A 21,581-nucleotide genomic window follows, 5' to 3' on the forward strand; every position below is an offset into this window, starting at 1 on the left:
TTCCAAGGGGCAGTCTTTCCCCTCCCTCACCTCGGGTTAGTTTAAACTGCTCCACTGCGGCAATAATAACAAAAAATATGTCGTGATAAGAAGTAAACATCCGCCGCCAAAGATGACAAAAAAAAGTTCAGTGAGAAAGTTGCGTCAGTCCCGCTGAGTGGAAGAAAGCAGCTCCCAGCTTGTGTTCATGCATACTGGAAATTTCGCGGACTGCTGCCACCGAGGTCCACGAGAAATGAGGGATTATTAACCCCTGCTCGACTATTTGAGGAAAAGTACCCCCGCTACCAAAACACCTCCTCCTTCTCTGAACTCTGTAGGAGTGCTCTGAGAAATTCTCCAGTCTGAGTTATATTCCTCAAATTGTTCCCAAGTGCGAGTCTCCATTGAGTATACTCCTTCACAAAGGCCCATTATTGACTGAGAGGAACAGTACGTTGGTCTGTTGCGGAATCATTTGTTAAATTTATCTTAGCTTCACTGTGGGAGAGTGAGGAAACAACTGAGCTGCCAAACCAACACAAACAGGACTTGTAATGTGAGACTCTATTTTCTGAGCAATAACAGAAAACAGTGACTCCTTCTTTACACAGTTTATTTACATTTTTTTATTCACACCTCCTGAATTTCGGCGTCTTTTCTACATTACAAACAATACAGTCCAAATCTTCAACAAAACGGTTTTGTTTGTCTGGGTGCTGTCCATGGTGCTGATTCCCACCCAAATAATTAGATTGTCAACAACAAATGATGTTATCTGTATAACAGTTATATGTGCATTAAGTCCAAAGTTATAATGTCAAACTCCCTACATCTTTTTACGTGTTTTTCTCTCAGTCTCAGTACACAGTGCACTACTTCTCCCAACCTCATTTGTAAACAATGTGACACTTTGAAAATACTGAGAAAAGCAAATTCTAGTCAGATAAGACAGAAACATTTCACATACATGTTGAAAACAGAATCTCCAGTACCAGTTATAGGCTATGATGTCCCTTCCAGTCACTGCAGGGTTGAATCCCATTTCTATCATCCCGTCTTCCTTCTGCTTTGAGGTACCCCTGATTTCTGCTGTCACACAATCAACCTCTAACTGGACTGTATCTCTGTTTTTTTAGTGAAGCGAATCAGTCCTTTTCTCACAAAACATAATTTATATGTGGTCAGGAACAGTCTGCAGAGCTTCGTCCGGGTTTCTGTTGATGTCGACATTCTGCAATGACAGTAACACAAACACTGAAAGGCCATTTAAGGCAAGACTATGTAACTTTTGCTCAACAGGGAGCACTGGGGCCATAAGTAGCAGTTACAGGATAATATGGCATTACTCCTTTAGCGACATGCTAAAATGAAGCATATGAGTAGCAAGTGCCAAAAAGTCAGCAAACCTAATCACTGATGACACTTACACAGCATCAACTTTTAAGTTAGCTTTAGCTGAACTTTAGCTAATATATTTGCCATTGTAAGCATGGTGTTCACACTTTCGTACTATTGTTTGTACAGATTATTGTGGTGACTTGGAAATTGCTCCAAAGGATGAACCAGACTGTTTTTTTCCTCACATCAATTTGATTTATATCAATTAGCCTATCAGAAGGTTCTGAAGCTGTGACATTATTTGCTGAAATTTTCCAAGCTGTTTAAAGGCACTGTCAACTCAGTGTATGTAAACTTCTGACCCACTGGAATCATAATATGGTGAATTAAAAGCAAAACAATCAGCCTTGAAACAAGTGTTGGAAAAATTACTTATGTCATGCACAAAATAGATGCCCTTACTGACTTGCCAAAACCATAGTTTGCTAACATGAAATCTGAGGAGTGGTTAAAAAATGAGTTTTAATTACTTCAACTTAAGTGTATGTAAACTTCTTTCTTCAACTGTACATATTCATTTCATCAATACATACAAATTACGAAACATTACTGCCTGCCATCACGCATATGAAATGTACCGCAGACCAATAGTTGGCAAATCTAAGTATCTATTATGACAAATGTGAGCTTGTGGAAACTTACCGCTGGCCTCTCTCTGTGAGTGTTGACTGCTTCAATATTGAGGAAAAATGACTCAATCTTACACCCTACAATTGGAGGAAAAATCCAGGCTGTCAGGGAAAGATTTACAGTGATTGGAGAAGTCATACACTCAAGAACCCACAACCTACCGTAGGCTATTGGAGTGAGTTTTAGCACTGTGTGAAGGGGGCATCTTAGATAAGGCAATGCATCTTCAGAGGGAGGAAAATAAGATGGTTAACAACGTCACACACTGTGTCGAGGTATTATAAGTAGAAAAGAAGCCAGTCTATGCAGAGGTTGAGTCAGATTCTGTGTACCTGCAGGTTTGTCTAAGAAGTAGGCAAGCAGGCAGCGCATTATAGCTTGATGGCAGACGACCAGAACATTTTCCTGTCGTTCCAGCTCCATGATGACTGGCTCTAGACGATGGACGAGGTCCTCATAGGACTGGAAAAGAAGAGTTCATTATTTATACAAGAATACCTATTCTATCTTACCTTCTCAGCCCATTTGGTAAGGGCAAACGCTATCAACTGTCCTTACCTGACTTTGTGTCTCGCAGGATGACAAAGGTCCTTAAAGGAACTATGCTTATTTGTGAATTTGTGATCTTTAAAGTTGCTGACACACCTAACCTGTTTGGTTTGGTTTGATTAAACTGTGGTGCAGGATAAACAACCTGACTGAGACTTGCCTAAGCAATTTGTAGGCAATAAGTAATCACTATTTCACACGGTAAACCATGTGGTGGGTATACACATCAGAATGCAGGGATTTCCCTGATCGATCAGAAAGTGAAGAGGAGTTCACTTCCTCATTAAAAAGTGAGTGAAACATAGTGACCTCACACTGTTCCTTGTTAAAGAAAAAAAATAGTGTCACAGTATATTCAGAGTACTGCTTACCTCACCCTTGGGGTAACGATAACGATACTTGTCCTGGTCTCTCAGTGCAAACTCCTCTGGGAAATTCTCCTGAATCTCCTCATAGGATAGCTCCTCACATACACCCTTAGTGAGTAAAAGCCACATTGCATCATCACATCATTTAGAGTGTAAATACACAATCCGTAATACACAACCTGGAATACATTCAACCCTGAATGCACTATATGAAATCATAAAACTAGCCTTTATGCTGTTTTGTCTGAGGGACTGAATTATGTTTTAAGAAACTCACAGCATCTATCTCATTGAGAGCCTTCCACTGTTCATACTGGACTCCCAGAGCCTCTGCCGTCTGGATGGTCCTCTTCATGTGGCTGGTCCACACCTTCAGGTCTTTAATATTCTGACCCTTGATGAAGGCTGCCAAGGCATTAGCATACTGGAGAGAATGAGGGTGAATTTTAAAATTTAGTCACATAGGTACTTGTTCATCTTTTATTTCTTATGTGATTTTTGTGCTTACAATTTGCATAGCAGCTTTGAACCCATTGAACTCTAGCTCTTATCTTCGTTCAGCTTGCTCACCTTCTGTCCTCTAGGGGAGAGGCCTGAATCTCCACCAATGCGACCTAAAAGGTTGAGTTCACTCTCTCCGTGGCGGCTCAGATAGATTGATCTTGGTGTGACGTGGATGTTCATGAGGTAGTATACTATCCTGCTCTGAATGTGGTCCTGGACCCGGTTGACCAGGTATCTACTGCCCACGTCAAAGATCTTGATGTAGGAGAGCTTCCTGTCCAAAGTTACAGTATTTAGGAAAACTGACTTTAAAAATGAATTTGTCAGAAATGAAGGTGGTAAATGCTATTTTGTATCACCCACTGCCCCCTTTAATATCAAATGATGGAAAAACATTGTAGGTCACTACCTGTCTCTTTCATCATCTATAGGCATGTAACTGGCCCTGTAACACTCGATGCGCTGGACAAAGTCATCCATGGCTTCATTGATGTCATGATCCACATAATCTGGACTCCCAAACTTGACTTGCTGGGAAGGAAAGTTATGGAATTTATCTGAGGACATCACATCCCACCCTTTCTAAAGATTTACATTAAAAAAGCACATCCCTGACAGATGATATGAAGGTGCATCTCACCTTGATATTCTCTGCAACGATCTCTGGGTCATCACAGATTGATTCCACAAAGAACACCTGCATTAGAAATAGTTCAAAAATGTATTAAATGACTGTGAAATATATTATTTCTTTTAACCATGTGTTTGTTTAATGTCATCCATTAAAGCAGTATCTGACGATTTGGTTATGTCACGATTAGCAAAGGAAGACCCAAATGCAGACGCACAGAAAAGGCAGGAGACGCAGTGAAGGTCCTTTAATAAGTGAATAAAAACTGGCTCACGGGCAGACGGATGGATAAACAGGAGTTCAGCCACTAAACACAGGTGATCTACACAAAACACAGGGTAATACTCAGGAACAGGGACAAAATTAGAAAACCCAAACGCAGGCAGCCAATCCACTGGGAAAAACGAGGGAACAAAGATGAACTGACAAAGAGAGAAGGGAATTCAGAGACTTAAACACTCTTGTGAGGGGAAGACACTAGAACACAGGTGAAACTAATTAGGGCGGGGCAAGCAATCACATGGGCGGAAAAAAATAACCCAAGACACGAAGGCACAACCCAGGAAGACAGGCACAGCAAGAATAGTAAATTCAAAATAATACAGTAAATAGTAAATACAAGTCAAAGATAAAGAGACACTCAGAGGGCAGATCATGACAGTCTCATATCTTTGTGTGTCTGCCAGCCGCAGTTAGCTTAGCTTTGCATAAAGACTGAAAACTTCTAACCCCCCTCTGTCTTGATGTCACTTTGAGGTTTCAAAACAACAAGAACCAGATCGCTTGCCTCCAAATAGGACATGGTCTGCCGCATGACCCCCCACCCGCGCCCCCATAAAAGCATAAACTGTTGTTTTTACACTTTGGTTTTTGTATAGATTAAACGATGTTAGCTAGTGAGGTTTAGAGGTGGATTTTCTAAACTTTGGACAGAGCCAGTTAAGCCGATTCAAATTGCTTCCAGTGTGTTTGCTAAGCTAAGCTACTGACTGCTGGCTGTAGCTTCATATGGACAGTCATTGGAGCAGTATCAATCTTCTCATCTATCTCTTGATAAGAAAGTGAACAAGGGTATTTCCCAGAGGTATTCCTTTACACATTGTGCCATTTCCACACCTGTACTTACCTTGTAGCCTTTCTCCTTTGCAAAAGCCATAATAACTGCCCTCCTCTCCCTGGTGGTGTTGGTAGCATCAAATACCTGGATAGTTAATGGACACAGGTGTTATTGATAACACCAATAAAGTACATTCACACTATTCATAATGATTATTAGCGATCAAACATCTGAATTCAAAGACAACATATTATGTTGTTACACATTTGAATGTGTAAAGTACAGTTCATGATAAAAGTTTGTAGTTTGAAAAAGTCATATTTTATGTGCTACATTTTACCTAACAATTAACAATAAAAAACAACAGATTACAGAACAAAGTTCTTCTAAACCATAATTCATATTTTTTTCTTCACTTTCTAACTATTGTTCCCAACTTCTGAGACATTTATTTGACAGTCTGCGGAGAAAGACAGGAAAGGAGCAGCCTCAGTGATATGCATTTAAGCAGGTAAGCTACTGATGCACCTCCTCATGTTTATTTCCTAATATAAGTTCCTTTTACATCTTTAACAACACAAAGTTGCGCTTACGTGGCAATATACACTCTATTCCTCAGAAATAGAGTTGGAAAAATGCTCCTATCTAAATCACCCCTGAAGAGGTATTCCAATGATTTAGTATAGTTAGGGGGAAAAAGATTATCAAAATCTGCGCCTGGGAGGCTGAGATATTCTGCCTTTAAGTCCCCAGATTGGGTCAAACCCTGGACCCTACAATTCCCATAATGCAACTCTATAGTGTCTTTCATCAGATCTGCCTGATAAATGCCCACGTCTTTAAAACTCCCCACACCAATTTGTAACACAGGCTTTCCATTAGAAATTTGTAGCCTCCAAGCCCAAACTCAGATAACTGACGTCAACATCATGTTTTTTTCAGACTTAAAATTACACCCTGAGAGTTGCAGATGATTTTATACTAGTTTTTTTAAAAGCCCAACTGTCTTTGTGTAAAATCAGTGGAGTGTCTCTTTCGTCTCAGTCAGACCTGACTGATCAAAGGAATAAATACAACACACACAGACACACACAAAATGAATCAGTGTGTTTCTATTGTGAATAGAGGGACAGTTTCAGTTGTCCTCTTACTCACGGCTACTTGTCCCTGCTCCTTTGTGAAGTAGGTAGTGACGTCTTTGAGAGCGGCTGATGCACAGGCCCTGAAAAAGAAGTTACACATCATGAATGTGACATGAAAAAGACTCCACAATGACTCATCTGTGTTGTGCTTACTTGCGGATTCTCATGGCCTCCTCATTATCAGGTTTGAAGAACTCAAAGTTCTTATAGATCTTGACAGCCTCCCTTCGGTACTGGCCCACATTAAACACTGGTGGGATTGAAAAACAGAGGTGAAAATAGACACACATTCAATTAACTGTCCCTTTGATTCACTTATAATATCAGGATTCACTTTGAAAACTTGCTTTTTGTAGGAACTCCAATCCAGTTCAGGTAGCGAGTGAGCTTCTTGGAGATGTACGTCTTCCCTCTGGCTGGCAGACCCACCATCACAATCATCGTAGGAGAGTTACAGAACTGAGGCACCGAGGCTGAGATGAAAACAGACACAGTGACATAAAGCAAAAGTTACTGAATAATGTAGATGTTGGAATTTAGGTTGTTAGTGTTAGTGCACATGTGATACGTCTTCTTCAGCCTCATGTACAAATGATCAAACACAACCCAGAGTCACAGACAACTCCCTGAGGCTCCGCGCTGCAGGACATGTGTTGTGTGAGGTGTGTGTCGCTGCCAAGGTAATCTTCATTAAGAGAGAGAATAAGAGCGCCGAGGTGCAGCTCAAATGTCTGTGCAGCGAGTCACTCGGCTTATCTGCCTGCCTCTGTTGTTTGGCAGCGTGCCTTGACACAGAAAACTGTCCAACCGACCACAAACAAAATCAAACAAACTGACACAGAAAGAAGTTGCAGCAATTACAAATTACAAATACACCCTTAAAGAAGTGAGAAGAAAACCAGATGCTCCTCCTCCTCAAGTAGTCACATAGAAACAACCAGAGCAGCACAGTGCACTGAGCAATATGTCTGACAATCAGGAGAACAGAACACTCCTAAATTCTAGGTCTGTCAAAATGTCAGTCTTCCCTGCAGATTGTTATAAATCAGCTCAGCTATGCACAACAAAGTTCCCATTACAACACTATCAGTCTTACTGGATAAATCAAATGCTTTGGTTCAGACTGTGTCACTGCTCACAAGTGAGAAAACCCTGAATCTTGATCTGACTAGAGAGATGAGGAGCCACTGAACGTCCCCTGCTCATAAATTTCCACACACACATCAGAATCTCAAACCCATTGTGTGTTTCTTACCCAGTCATGACCCAGTTGTTGCATGCTTGTCTGTGTCTAGGCTCAAAAAAATGCCAGTAATTTATAAAGCAGACTGCAGGATTGCTTGCCAGTAAGCTGGACAAAAAGTACCCGGATGACCCGTATGTGTCTATGCAGGGACAGGGGGAGTGTTGGCCTCCAGGCTGTTCGATTATGAATGGAATATGCTGCGTCAGCAAAATGCTCAAAGGACCACGTCAGACACTGAACAGAGGGCCAACTCAGACCTGATTTGGTCCAGCTTGGCTGTCGTCCCATGGCTGACTCCTCTGTGTCTCTCAGACCACTGCCTGCCTACCTGCATCCCCTGAGCTCAGTCCTGAAGCAACAGGAGGAGATGGGTCCGAGCTTTAGGCCCAGCACGGTCACTACAAAACAAAAACACACCTACAACTGCTTCAAACACTACCTTCATCTGCTGAAACCACAACTGAGTTAAAGTACAGCAGCAGCAAGACAGAACAGGTGATGTATTTTAATCTGAGACAGGGTGTCACTGCACTTACATCCCCTCCTGCGGTTCAAGTTGCAGCCCATCCATGGCACCCAGATCTTGAGCAGAGGAGTCTGTGTGAGTTTTTTCTGCTCTGCTGACGCATTAATGGTGAGAGCCATGAGGCCTGTGTGGCAGGCGGAGGAGTGGATGACAAAGGCGCACAGCTCTGCGATCTGTGTGCATGTGTGTGCTTCACTGAACACTACCTACTGCAGGTCAGCTGACTGTTGCTAAGGAGAAGTACTTGGTAGGCAGGAGGGGGAGGACCTGAGGCCACGCTGCTTGCCTGCCTCTCCGTCTGTTTCATGATGTAAAAAGGCCTAAGGGCAGCTGCTGCCAAAATCTCTGTGGTGATGTCAGACAGCGGGGAAGCATCCAAATCCACCGCACCGTACATCTGCTGTGGTGACACAGCTGGTTTTTCAGTCAGAGGAAGAGCAACAGAGTCATGTGAGACAAGTGTAACAGCTGTGGGAACCTCTCATGTATTCAGATGAGCACAGTCGGTTCTGCACAAGCTGTTTACCAATTAGGTGTTGAACGGTTATTCTTATTTCTTACCACTAGAGGGCAGCTTAAACCATAACTTTAGACTTACTCCAGGGAATTTACAGTTACTGTTCACTGCACCTTTCATTTACCCAGACTATAAAAACACCATGTTGAAATGTGTGCAGTTAGAATCTGGGTTTCCATAAATTCAGCTAACCAACTAACTCACCTCTCTGGTATTGCTGCCATTCATTAAAGCAGGTCATTAGCAGAGAGGCTTCCTGTGCGTTCAGCACCAGTGCAAATTTTTTCTCTGTGGATGGAAAAGTTAGCACTGGAAAGTGAATGTAAGTCAGATAGTCAGATAAGTCAGTCAGATACAACTATTGGGGCTGTGATGATGTATTTTACTGTTGGATTGGGTTGGTTGTACCGTGTTTCATATACCTTTGTCTGTGTGTTGTTTGCTCAAAGACAATAACATTAGGTTGTATCAATTGTCTCATAAAACTCTAATGCCAGAAAGAGAATACACAATTATATTTATATAATTATCACTTGTTAGCAACAAAATACTAAAAAACAGCTGTAACTTTTTGTGTATAAGAAATAAAAAGTGGGGGGAAAAAAATCTATTTTATTCAAACTTGACCCTAAAAAAAGGGTCACTCATGACACAATGCTGCAGGGCAGTGTGTATCAAATGATCAAGTCCCAGTATTCAAACATTTATGTCACTGATTCCATTAACTTTAAACAGGCAACATCATTTACCAAGCTTTGGCCTATGTTCAAAGTCTAACAAGCAGTTTTTCCTGGGCAGTGATTACCAGGGCACTGATAATCTATAATGGGCAGTTCTTCCTGTTTTGGGATAAGCTCAACCATTAAGAGAATGAACAAGCTATTCTGTTGAACATTTGCCATGGCAGGAGTTCAGCACGTTCTCCCAAAACAACACACATGCAGGATTACAGTTCGTATGGGAGGTGTTGTTCCTTTTACTACTTCCCCCTTTAATTCCCCTCTACTACACACACACCCCCCCCCCACACACACACACACACACACACACACACACACACACCAGTGTTAGAGGAGTTTTTCAAGAAGTATGAAATAGTGCATCAGCATATTCTACTACAAAGCTAGCATGTCTCTCAGACGAGACATCTCTATCTATAAGTGTGTCCTGCAAAGCATTTACCTGTAAACAAAGTAACTGAGCAGTATAGTAGTAGTCCATCAAATAACAAGCAAACCAAGCTACTCTCTTAACTTCCCATTTCTTATTTCTTACTTATATCAGCTACATGTCACAATTGCTGCTCTAGACATGGAACTTACTTCACTGCTGCATATAGCATGACATTATATGACAACACATGCAGTCTATTTTTACTCTTTCAGTCAGTGTGATTGCATGTCTCATGTGTTAGTAGAAACCTTGCTGCAAGGAGTCTTCAATGTGTTGTTTGGCATGCCCTCTGCAAAAACAGTTCATCAGTGATCTCACCTGCGCTGTCACACCTGCGAAGCCTCATATGTTCCAGCTGGGGAACCTCCATTCTGTGCTACACTCCGATGAAGCAACTAGCAGAGCAGTTCAATACCATCGGCACAATCGACACACAGGATTATGTGGCCAGTGGCAACAGAACTGATGCTCTTTTTTAAGAAACTAAACCCCTATGCCAAAGTATTCTCAACCCACCCCTGCCCCCATCCCCTCTGAGCCTTCTCTTTTCCTCTTACACATGGACATATGATAGCAGCAAACTGGGCTTGGCCTTTAATGTTTGCCAGGGCCAGAGTTCACAACGTACACACAAGGCAAGAGCGTAGCAGCACCCGAAGAGCATATCATAACAAGTGCAAAGGTCGCTAAGAAGGAGATTGTTGTTGCGCAGGGAGACATGGCAACATTTATGCTTCGACACCGCAGTCACTCATCATGCATGTCATGGAGGTCATTGCTGTGTCAGCTGTAGTGGTATGACTGAAACAGTTAATACACTCTTCAACATGCAATCATTCCCAACTTTATATGTTCTTTTTAGTCAAGTACGCAACAGTCATGGTGGTTTGAATATACTGGAAGATACACTGTGTATCTCAAATCCAAAGTACCTACTAATATACTGGTGACGTATAAATTTATTAAATAAGCAGGTTTTGACAATGTAGTGTGGTCACAATGGACAAGTGACAAAAAGAATTGTATTCAAAACAGAACTTTATAACTGATAAAAAAGTATAGTAAATATGGTCTCAGTGTGCTGTAGGCACTAGATGTGTCCCAAAATGAATACCACATATGAATTCTATACAGTATACTGCTTTAGCAGTGAGTATACAAGAAATGATCCTGCTCTACCATTAGCTACAACCAGGAAATGATACAATGAGTGTCCCTGTCAATCAAACCTACAGATAGACATCAAAATGTTTTTCTTAAGATTTTACATTTATGTTTGTTTTCAAGATACACTGTAGTGCTGGAGTTAGCTCACCACCAGCCACAAATGATTGTCTTATTCTTTTTCTTTCTTTTTTTTTCCTGCTGTGACCTCTTGTGTTTCCTTTATGGGAGATTAGTGACATAAACAGCACACTGAAAACTAGACCAAATTTATAATGCATTCTGCCTCATATGTGTGTACTTGCTTTTCTCATTTCTCCAATGTGAACACACTTGGAAGTATCACTATTTAGAATGATTAGTATTAGTATTAATATCTGTTACATAAGACAATCAACAGTGTCTTTGAGTAAGCTCTTCATGACAGGCATGACATTTCGGCTGCCTGCAGCTGTGGTGTGCGCTGTAGTGTTGCATCAGTTTGGCAGAGCTGTAGACTTGACACTCAAGATTTGAACTTAAGCCTGATGTAAAAGAGGACTCCACTCATTTAATGTTGCACTTGTGTAACACTGTCAAACTCACAATAGACAGAAAATAGATGCAGACGAAGCAGAAATATTGTCTGTTTTGTCCCACACACTCTTTTACACTAGTCCAACTATCCAGACATTTGTGTAATGTGATTAAGTGTCGAAACCTTCTGGGTTAAAAAGATACAAATCTTATCTGTGGTCTCTTCCTCTATTTGAGACGTTCATGCTGCCCTGAAACTACCGAGACTGAAGATAATTTTGATGGGCCATTGTATCCTGCAGACAAAACAGTGTATTGAGAAAAAATAAGCTATAACAGTGCCAACTGTTCATCAATGGCTGAAGTGAAGTTGCCTGGTCGTGCAAGTTAATACACTCTGACTCAAAGGTCACCCACAGACTTATGGGGACATTACATTGATCACTTAAAAACTAAGAGACTAGACCAGCTCTGTACTCTTCGATAGAGAAACTGTTTTTAACACCAGTATACAACAGCAGCAGCAGAATAACAATATAACTATATATGTTTTTTTTTCTTTTTTCCACATTGTCATTTGAGTATATGGTATATATGTAAGAGGGAGTGATGTAGGAAGAAAGATAGCTTTATTTTTTTTTGACTGTTTTCTGTTTTTTTTCAGACTAAATAAAGTTAAATTAAAATTTAAAAACATCACTTTGGTGTGCAGTGATAGAAAACAGGAACTGTAGCTGGGCTCGAATGTAAAAAACCTGTTGGTACTATGAACACTATTTTAATATTTCTGTGAAATTCCGCAGGTGATTAAATGATATGCAGTGGTAACAGAAAAACGTCTGGGTTTTTTTTTTTAAAGAGGACCTCCGCATGGTTACATTTGTTTGAATAAACAGGCAGCAGAATAGATAAGTTCACTCAGGCACTTGTGGAGTTATATTATGGGCGTAGGTTTGCATCCAATATTTTGGGAGGACTGAATTGTCGCTACCAATATTTGAGTGGCGACATAAACACAGTATCGTTTTTTAAAAACGACAAAATTAATTAAACCGAAAATGTGCTACTTTGGCTCTAGTGCAGCTGTCCGTCTCTGATCTGTAGTTTCCACTGTTGTCTGGAGCAATGTCCCGCCCAGAGCACCATCTGATTGGTCCACGTCACGAGTAATAGCCTATCACGCTGAAGGCTGCTGTGTACACAGACGTTCACAGAAGAGCGCAGCTTCCTTATACTAGCAAAGGTAAGACAGCAGATATCACTGAAGCTGTAATAAACATCACAATCCGCTACACTGAAGTTACAACAGCACCACACTCTGATGAACAAGTTCATCTGTTGCCCGAGCAAGACAGATGGAGAGAGACAGAAGTCATCGCTGATTGCTAAGCTAAAGTAACTAGCATCTGAATAGCACGTAAACAACTGCTGAATTAGTGAAAGTCCTTAAAATGAGCGGAGAGCTCTGGGTGCTGGAGCAGACTAGTGTAAGTTGAAATCTACAGTAGGCAGTTAGACACTGATGAAAAAAAACAGCAACATTAACTGTGTCCAGATAAAGCAGCAATGAACTACCAGTAACAAAAACTTTAGAGACTGGAGATGAGACACTACACTGACTGCAGCACATCAGTAGGTGAACGGTCACCAACTACTATTACCGAAAAGACATTTTATTACAGTAGAAGTAAAATCACTGTGTAACAATGTTCTCAGATAAAAGTACAAAGTGAGTTAAAATATGTCTGAATAAATGTGTTAAATTTTAAAGGGGGAGGGGTAAAACGTGTTAATAATAGTATATGATAAAACTATTAAATCATCTTTAGGCTGCCAGGTGTTGCAGTTCCAGGTGAGAACAGCACCGAAATCAATCAATTCAGGCACTTTGTAGTGCACACAATTGATAATTACTAATATATACCTTTCATACTTTGTAAATTACTAACTTATATTTAACATAACCACAGTCCACCTATTCTGATGTTAAACTTGTAAGTTATTATAACATATGATCATTTCCTAAAGTTTTAGTCTTTGATCTGTTACTGCAGATCTTATATGATCTTATATGTTAATAAACCATTTGATTGACAGCATTAAAAAGTCATCATTTCTTTGGAGGGGTGGCAGTGTTGTTGCGTCCCTACCAATGTTGAGACCAAACCTGCGCCCTTGAGTTATACATTCACTTGCATTGTACCAGTGGCTCAGCAAGACTGTTTCATGATAACCTTTAACACTGGATTCTTCTTGGTTCAGACGAGCAGTCTGAGGTTGTGGAGGCATGAGGTGAGCACTGATTTTACAAACAAACTGCTGCATTGCTGTCCTTTTAGTTTGTAACTTTTTATGGACAATGTGTTTTTTTAATGTTCAGATTATTCAGAGGCATTTCATCACACCACAGTTTCATTGCATAAAACAGGACTGCAGAACAGCCTGTGTCATTCCTTTTCTTTGCATCTTTACTGCTGCTGATAATTTTGCACGACATGCTTTCATGTGGTTTTTTTAGTTTTTGATCTCAGACTGAATCTATGCTCTGAATCTTGAATCTTGTCTCTGGTTTTGCTATATCCTGTGTACCACTTTTTATGATGACCTGTGGTTGTGCTCTAAATTCAGATTTATGATTTGGTGATGATTTGCAACGCAAGCAAAACTTTCAGACCAGCTGAATCAAATATAATTCTGCACCGTGCAATGTTTTGTCATGCTTTGTTTGTCTGCTTTAAGTTTACTTAAATATTTAAATATTTTACATACTGTTAAGTGTTTACAACAAAACTACATGTTTAAATAATACTGAACTGATGTGTGATACTTTAATGTATAAAGTGCACACGGACTTTGACTTGGTTAATTGGTGCGGAGCGTTACTTAACAGTTCCAGGAAAAAAAAAAAAAAACTGACAGACTCTGGACAAAGAGCAAAATGTGGCAGATGCTCTGATTTAGCAAAGAGAGGGTTGGTTATACTGTGTGGCAGAAAACTGAACATAAACACACCACAAATAGATTCAAAGCCCAAAGTTGGAAAAATTTGGGAAAGAGGTGTTGAACCAGGATCAATTTGAGAATGCCATGAGGCACTGACTGGGCAAAACATATGTAAAACATATGTCAACTGTTAATTCTGAGCAAAAGACCATAACTACTGTCTGACATACAGTATGAAGACTAAAGGCAAAGCAAGACAGAACGGCACATTAAAGCCCCACTCATCAATACATTATATTTCCGGTATCTGGAAATAAAGCAGCTAGCTGGAAACCAGTGAAATTACTATTCAGAGGTTAATTCGTATGTGGCACTCAAGTGGCAACCTCCAGAGCTGAAAAATGTAGTTCTTTAAATGGTCTAGACTCCCATGTTAAAATGGCCACTAGAGCAGGAATAAACATGTTTACTGCGGCAGCAGCGGCAGCACAGGTTAAGAGCAGACAGGTAACGTTAGCACGTACTGTATGAAATTCATGTTGATCATGCTAGATATATTATATTAGTAATGTCAACATGTATGACAAGTATGCAGTGTACCATCAAAATATACTAGATACTATACAATATACTAGTATTATCACTATCCACCACCGGATTAAAATCCAGGGATTTGCCCCGGATGGCAAGATACTAAGATATAGCGATGCACAGTGAGCTGACAGGAAGATTTCCTTTTCTGGATACTGAACACCGTCCACCTATTATTTTAATGATTTGTGGAGTTTGTGAAATATAAACTTTTCATATTGAAAATATTTGCTCAGTAAGTTCTGTGTCTCTTCTACAGTGATGGGGTCATATCCAGCTCTGGCATTCATCATGCTGTTTTCAGCAAGCCTCTCCTCCAGTTGTGATGGTGGAAAAGTGCTGGTGTACCCTATAGATGGCAGCCACTGGCTGAACATGAAAATCCTGGTGGAGGCGCTTCACTCTCAGGGCCATCAAATCACAGTGATACGTTCCTCCACCAGCTGGTATGTTTCCGAAATCTCACCCCATTACACCTCAATCACCGTCACCCAGGAGCAGTCCCAAAACATAGAGAGCCAAGACTTCATGACCTCATTCTTGAAGAGATCAATAGAGATTCGTCGGAATAAAGGTTCACTATGGGCTTTTCTGGACTTCTATAGGAATGTTTTCAACTTGATAGGGGAGAACCAGCAAGTTGTGGCAAAACTGGTCATCAGCATCCTTGAGAATAAGACACTGGTCAATGAGCTGAGGGAAACTGGATATGATCTCTTTCTGACTGATCCTGCATTTCCAGGTGGAGTGCTGTTGGCACACTATCTCCAACTTCCCTTGGTTTTCAATGTGCGCTGGCTTTTCAATGGAGAGGCGCACTTTGCCATTGCTCCTTCTCCTTTGTCCTACGTCCCTGAATTGTTCTCTGATTACTCTGACAAGATGGACATTTTTCAAAGACTCAATAATATAATCTATCATAGCGTATTGTCTTACATGTACCACTATGTCTCAAATCCGCCTTACCAGGCTGTGTGTGATAAATATTTTGGACATGATGTCAGTGTCATGTCTCTCATACAGGGAGCAGATCTATGGCTAATGCGGGTGGACTTCACATTCGAGTTTCCTCGGCCCACCATGCCCAATGTTGTCTATATCGGAGGGTTCCAGGGTAAACCCTTAAGGCCTCTTCCAACAGATTTAGAAGAATTTGTACAGAGTTCTGGTGAACATGGGGTGGTCGTCATGACTCTGGGCACCCTGCTGAGCGACCTTGGCCCTGAGATATCAGAGATCATCGCCTCAGCATTTGCCAACCTCCCTCAGAAAGTCGTATGGAGACACATCGGAGAAAGACCTGTCACATTGGGAAACAACACTATGCTGGTTGAATGGCTGCCTCAAAATGATATACTAGGTCACCCTAAAACCAAGGTTTTTGTCACACATGGGGGTACTAACGGCATTTATGAAGCCATCTACCATGGTGTCCCAGTTCTGGGCATTCCTCTAATCTTTGACCAGTATGACAACATGGTGCGTTTGAATGCCCGGGGAGTAGCTGAGATTGTTGAAGTGACAACTTTGGATGTTGAGTCTCTGACAATTGCTCTGAAGAATATTCTAAACCCAGGAAAGCCCTACAAACAGAATATGCTCAAACTGTCACAGCTTCATCTGGACAAACCAATAAAACCCCTAGAAAGTGCCATTTTCTGGATAGAGTATGTCATGAGGCACAAGGGAGCAGCACATCTGCGCACCGAGTCATATAAGTTGCCATGGTATGCCTATCACTGTCTAGATGTGATGACAGTTTTAGTAGCATTTGGTCTGCTAATCATTGCATCAATTTGGGTTTCCTGTAGATGTTTCATTAGATGTTTCATATGGACCAAAAAGTCCACATTCAAATACAAGAGTGAATAGATAAAAGATGACAAATAAACAAATACTTTAACAGTGAGATAAAACAGCAGTAATTTACAATGGTAAAGAAATTACAAAATACCGACAGGGAACCACATAATGAGATGAATGAAAATAATAGTAAAATGTGGAAATGTAGATATTAAAATTCTTTCACACCTGTAACATGTCAAATTATTTTATTTTTGCAAAAGAAAAAGCAAAAAACGAATTTCACATATGTTGATTAAAATTCTTCTGAATTTACAATGTAATTTTTTTCTTTTAATCATTAATTTGTATGTTGCAATACTTACAAAAGTCACAAAAATAAAAACTAGTACTAGTCTATGGTTACTAAATATATTGTTTAAAACATTGAAAACACATTTTTATATACACAAAACATAAGAAATAAATCATTTCTTAAGATTAAATGATGGGAAAATAATATGGAAAAGGCGCACAATTTGATTATGAGGGACAGTTACAGATTTATTTCACAGAATAACCATGAAATATGTTTACTTGTGTTAAACTTCGTCTGCAGTTTGAGCCACAGAGACAGAGTCTAAGTTTGATAGAAACAAATGGTTGGACATCTGACGAGCTCGCTGGAGCAGCTGTCTGACCTGAGCAGGAATTTCTTCATTCATATGGAGGTAAACCAGAGGGTTGAGAGCACTGTTCAGACACACAAGGCCACGACTTATCTGATGAGCGATGTAAACTCTCGCAGACCATTTACGGCATATCATCTGTTTGTCCAGAACTCTCGACCAGAGGTTGAGGTTCTTAACTACGTGATAGGGGATGTAACAAACAGAAAAGAGGAGGATCAAAATGAACAACAACTTCAATCCTCTTTGTTTTTGTACCTTGTCAGTTCTCTTCATTGTCCATAAAACTAAAGCTATATGCCCATAGCACCCCAGCATGATGAGGAGTGGGATACAAAACCCAGTCAGTGTCCATCCAAGGCTGTATTTCAGGTAATCCTCAACATAGGCTCCAGTGGTAGTATGATAGCATTTTGCTCTGTTCCTTTGGGTTTTGGCATAGAACATGTCTGGAAGACTTTGAACACCCACCAACAGCCAAACCATGACTGAGATAGCCACAGACTGAGTGACAGTTATTCTTCCCATCACTCTCATTGGATGGACAATAGCCAGGTACCTGTACACACTTATACAAGTAAGGAATCCAATGCTGCCATATAAATTCAGGTTGAAGCAGAATCTTGTTATCTTGCAGAATGCATCTCCAAAGATCCATGTACTCCCCTTAAAGTAGTACACCACCAAGAATGGTAGTGTGAGTAGATACAGAATATCTGCAAGTCCGAGGTTGAGAACAAACACATTGATGATCTTTAGTTTCATCCAGTTCTGCAGCAAAGACTTCAGTCCCAATCCATTAGCCACCAGACCAATGATGAATACTAAGAGGTAAACGGACGATAGGAATCTGCCTTTAAACTCATAGTTGACACGAGGACAAGATGTGTTATTCATTGTCTTCTGGACAGCTGTTAGTACTTAGTCTTTCTCTAGGTGAGTGTGTTGGTGTTTTTGTATAAAAGCAACATGAGAAGTGAGAGTAAATTTTGTCGGTTTTGGTTCTTAAAAGAATTCCTATTCCGAATTCTCTTGAATTTGAATCACATGGAGATGAATCATGTGCAAACACACAACTCACTTTTAGGTAAGATGTGTATATTCAGCCACAATGCTGTGAATGAGCCAATGATTGTGAACTAATGCCAATCTGAAGCCAGTGGGAGCGTGACTTCAGACTTCAGTCTTCAGCCTAAACTTACACCATGCTTATTGAAAGTGTGTTATTTTTGTGAGGGATTTGAATTGTGATTTTGTAGGATTTCTCCTCAAGGCCATCAGCAATTGCATCTCCTTAGTGATTTGCAGATGATGCAGGCTCGTCAAAGCCAGTAACACTAACACAATGACAATCCTGTGTATAGTGTATTGAGGGGACAATTACATTTCTCTAACAAGTTCCTAACACATAAAACCCAGGAAGGTATAAACTGGAATTATCCTTTGATATATCTCAAAGGCAAATACTACAGTGTCATTTTCAGGTGTAATGGCCGAGTTTCTCACACATTGATGCGTGTAAGGGAAACAGTCTGTTTTATTGTTGGCCACAATACATTTTTCAGCTCATTCAGTGGGTTTTCCAGTGGCTGGATTTCACTTCTCAGGGTGTTTTCTCGCCCGACTCCATTTGTAAGCTTTAACTTAAACATCAAAATCGCCAAAACTGCACTTACAGGGATTTCATGTTTCCTAATGTTGATATTCCTTTAAAAGGTACATTGTGTTTACTATACCTATATCATCAGTGACACACGAATGCATCATTTTCCTTGTTCTGTAGCGTTAATATTATTCTGCATTTTATTCCATTGCTCACAGAACATGTAGCTATTCAACTACTTGAGAGTGACAGTTTATTCTTGACCTGGGAAATATTTTAATAAAAAATGTATTTGAGATTGGTTTGTCAAATGTTAATGATTACAGCACAGACTGTCAGAACTTCACCATCACATTACTCTTACAAGAATGGACAGCATTTCCTTCAAGTGAAGTAAATTATGACACACCAGGAAATAAAAACATACAGTCAAAGACGGTGCCATGAAATTGTTATGATTATCGCTGTGTCTACGTCTGTAGGAATTGCGGTACTGCATCTGCTTATAATGTACTGGTATCACTCAAAATGCAGGTGACACAGTAGACTCTCCAAATTGAGAGAGTCATATGGTATCATTTAGAATACATTCTGTATCATAAGCATAAATGAAGTACATCTTGCTTACTGTGTATTTGTGGGACACCATGTTCTTCCTGTCCTGAACCAATAGAGACAGAGTGTATGACACTAGGCTTCTCCGCCCTCTACCACATAATGTGAACATCATCTCCCCACACATATCAAGACTTGTTAAGACTTGTTTATTTGACTTTTTCTGTATATAATAACAAAGCATTACAACAAACACAAAGGTCAGAAATGAAATGAACTAATGTGTTAAGTAATATACAATAAAGAGCTAGATGTCAGACAGTCTAAAGAAGTGGCAGAGCAGCTGTTTGAGCTTTCATTCACTAAACATTGTTATATTTAACTTCATCTACAATTTGCATGGGCATTTAGCACAGATGTTTATAGGATTATTTTAACAGAATTACTAACATGTTTACTTGAATTAAACACTCCCCATTAATTAGCCACTAGACCAATGATGAATACCAAGATGAAGCTGTTAGTACAATTCCCTCTGTGAGTTTTCTGATGTTTTCTGTTAAAGCAAAGTGATTTTGAGAAGTGAGAGTAAAATTTGTGTCTTTTGGTCCTTCCTGTTCAGACTTCTCTTGAATTTTAATCACGTAGATCTGAATCATGTGTGAACACACAACTGACTGTTACACAACATGTGTTTCTTACTCTAAGTCTTCAACATATAACATAATGGACACTCTAAATTATGTTGGATGGTTAAGGAAATTCAGGTAACATCTCTTTAAAGAAGGATTCCTGATGAACATATAGACTGAAAGAGATAAACTGTGTTATGCTGTTTTGTGTGATGTGACAATCATTAGAGACGCATGTCATAGTGAGCCCTTCTGGTTGAATTTCAAAGAATGTTGATATTATGACCAGATTAAAGAATAATTACAACATGGGTCTTATTTACATAGTTTTGCAATTCATTGCTTTTTGTAACTTAAACATTTTATTCACCAAGTTAATTCATGACATCTGGGAATGTGGCAACATCACTAACAGTTCATTTTAATGGTGCAAGAAACATGAACTGTCACATGATCAATCAGCTTTAATTAAGCCACAAGGTTAGCCAAATTATTTTAAAGGAGAAACAGTTTAAAGGCTGGCTCCCTGGTTTATATTTGATCTATCATACTTACTGTAGTTGTGCGTGCACAGTTTTCCTGCATAGACATTTCACATGCACTCACTTGTGTTTTTATCTTTAAATAACATTGTTCCAATACTTGTGTTTCTTGCTTGGATGCACTTTATTGTGGTGATTTCTCATCCAATTCCCAGATCTCTGCAAGCGTGTTGTCAAATGAATGACTGCCAAAGCTCTGAAAATAAAACCCAGGAAGGTATAAACTGGAATTATCCTTTGATATATCTCAAAGGCAAATACTACAGTGTCATTTTCAGGTGTAATGGCCGAGTTTCTCACACGTTGATGCGTGTAAGGGAAACAGTCTGTTTTATTGTTGGCCACAATACATTTTTCAGCTCATTCAGTGGGTTTTCCAGTGGCTTTCACCACCCAGTGGTTGGATTTCACTTCTCAGGGTGTTTTCTCACCCGACTCCATTTGTAAGCTTTAACTTAAACATCAAAATCACCAAAACTGCACTTACAGGGATTTTATGTTTCCTAATGTTGATATTCCTTTAAAAAGGTACATATGTGCTTATTCTTGACCTGGGAAATATTTTAATAAAAAATGTATTTGAGATTGGTTTGTCAAATGTTATTGATTACAGCACAGATTGTCAATGATATCATTCAGAATACATTCTGTATCATAAGCATGAATGAAGTACATCTTGCTTACTGTGTATTTGTGGGACACCATGTTCTTCCTGTCCTGAACCAATAGAGACAGAGTGTATGACACTAGGCTTCTCCGCCCTCTACCACATAATGTGAACATCATCTCCCCACACATATCAAGACTTGTTAAGACTTGTTTATTTGACTTTTTCTGTATA

At 39.9% G+C, this 21,581-nt stretch overlaps 2 protein-coding genes and 1 pseudogene across 3 annotated transcripts; 1 reads left to right on the forward strand and 2 right to left on the reverse strand.

The window, feature by feature from the left end:
• Positions 1-604: 604 nt before the first annotated feature.
• Positions 605-10,155, reverse strand: LOC111234961 (6-phosphofructo-2-kinase/fructose-2,6-bisphosphatase-like). 2 transcript variants are annotated; one of them, XM_022763214.1, is made up of 14 exons: positions 10,042-10,155; positions 6,609-6,734; positions 6,415-6,511; positions 6,275-6,341; positions 5,189-5,263; positions 4,072-4,128; positions 3,841-3,962; positions 3,498-3,705; positions 3,205-3,351; positions 2,931-3,035; positions 2,343-2,472; positions 2,172-2,234; positions 2,023-2,087; positions 605-1,213 (listed from the first exon to the last, which is right to left on the reverse strand). In XM_022763214.1, exons 1-14 carry the CDS (start codon positions 10,091-10,093, stop codon positions 1,154-1,156), a joined length of 1,374 nt encoding a protein of 457 aa, XP_022618935.1. In that variant the 5' UTR covers positions 10,094-10,155; the 3' UTR covers positions 605-1,153. The 2 variants fall into 2 exon arrangements, with proteins under 2 accessions (XP_022618935.1, XP_022618934.1); XM_022763213.1 differs by lacking the exon at positions 10,042-10,155 and adding an exon at positions 8,044-8,162.
• A 2,441-nt stretch (positions 10,156-12,596) lies between these two features.
• On the forward strand, positions 12,597-17,055 carry LOC111234956 (annotated as a pseudogene).
• A 103-nt stretch (positions 17,056-17,158) lies between these two features.
• LOC111234979 (P2Y purinoceptor 1-like) lies at positions 17,159-21,408 on the reverse strand. The gene has a single exon (XM_022763238.1). The coding sequence runs from the start codon at positions 18,303-18,305 to the stop codon at positions 17,322-17,324; it is 984 nt and encodes a 327-aa protein (XP_022618959.1). The 5' UTR covers positions 18,306-21,408; the 3' UTR covers positions 17,159-17,321.
• Between the last annotated feature and the right edge of the window lie 173 nt (positions 21,409-21,581).

Source organism: Seriola dumerili, unplaced genomic scaffold (genome assembly GCF_002260705.1).
Source record: "Seriola dumerili isolate Sdu_G_001 unplaced genomic scaffold, Sdu_1.0 BDQW01000468.1, whole genome shotgun sequence".
Lineage (NCBI taxonomy): Eukaryota > Metazoa > Chordata > Actinopteri > Carangiformes > Carangidae > Seriola > Seriola dumerili.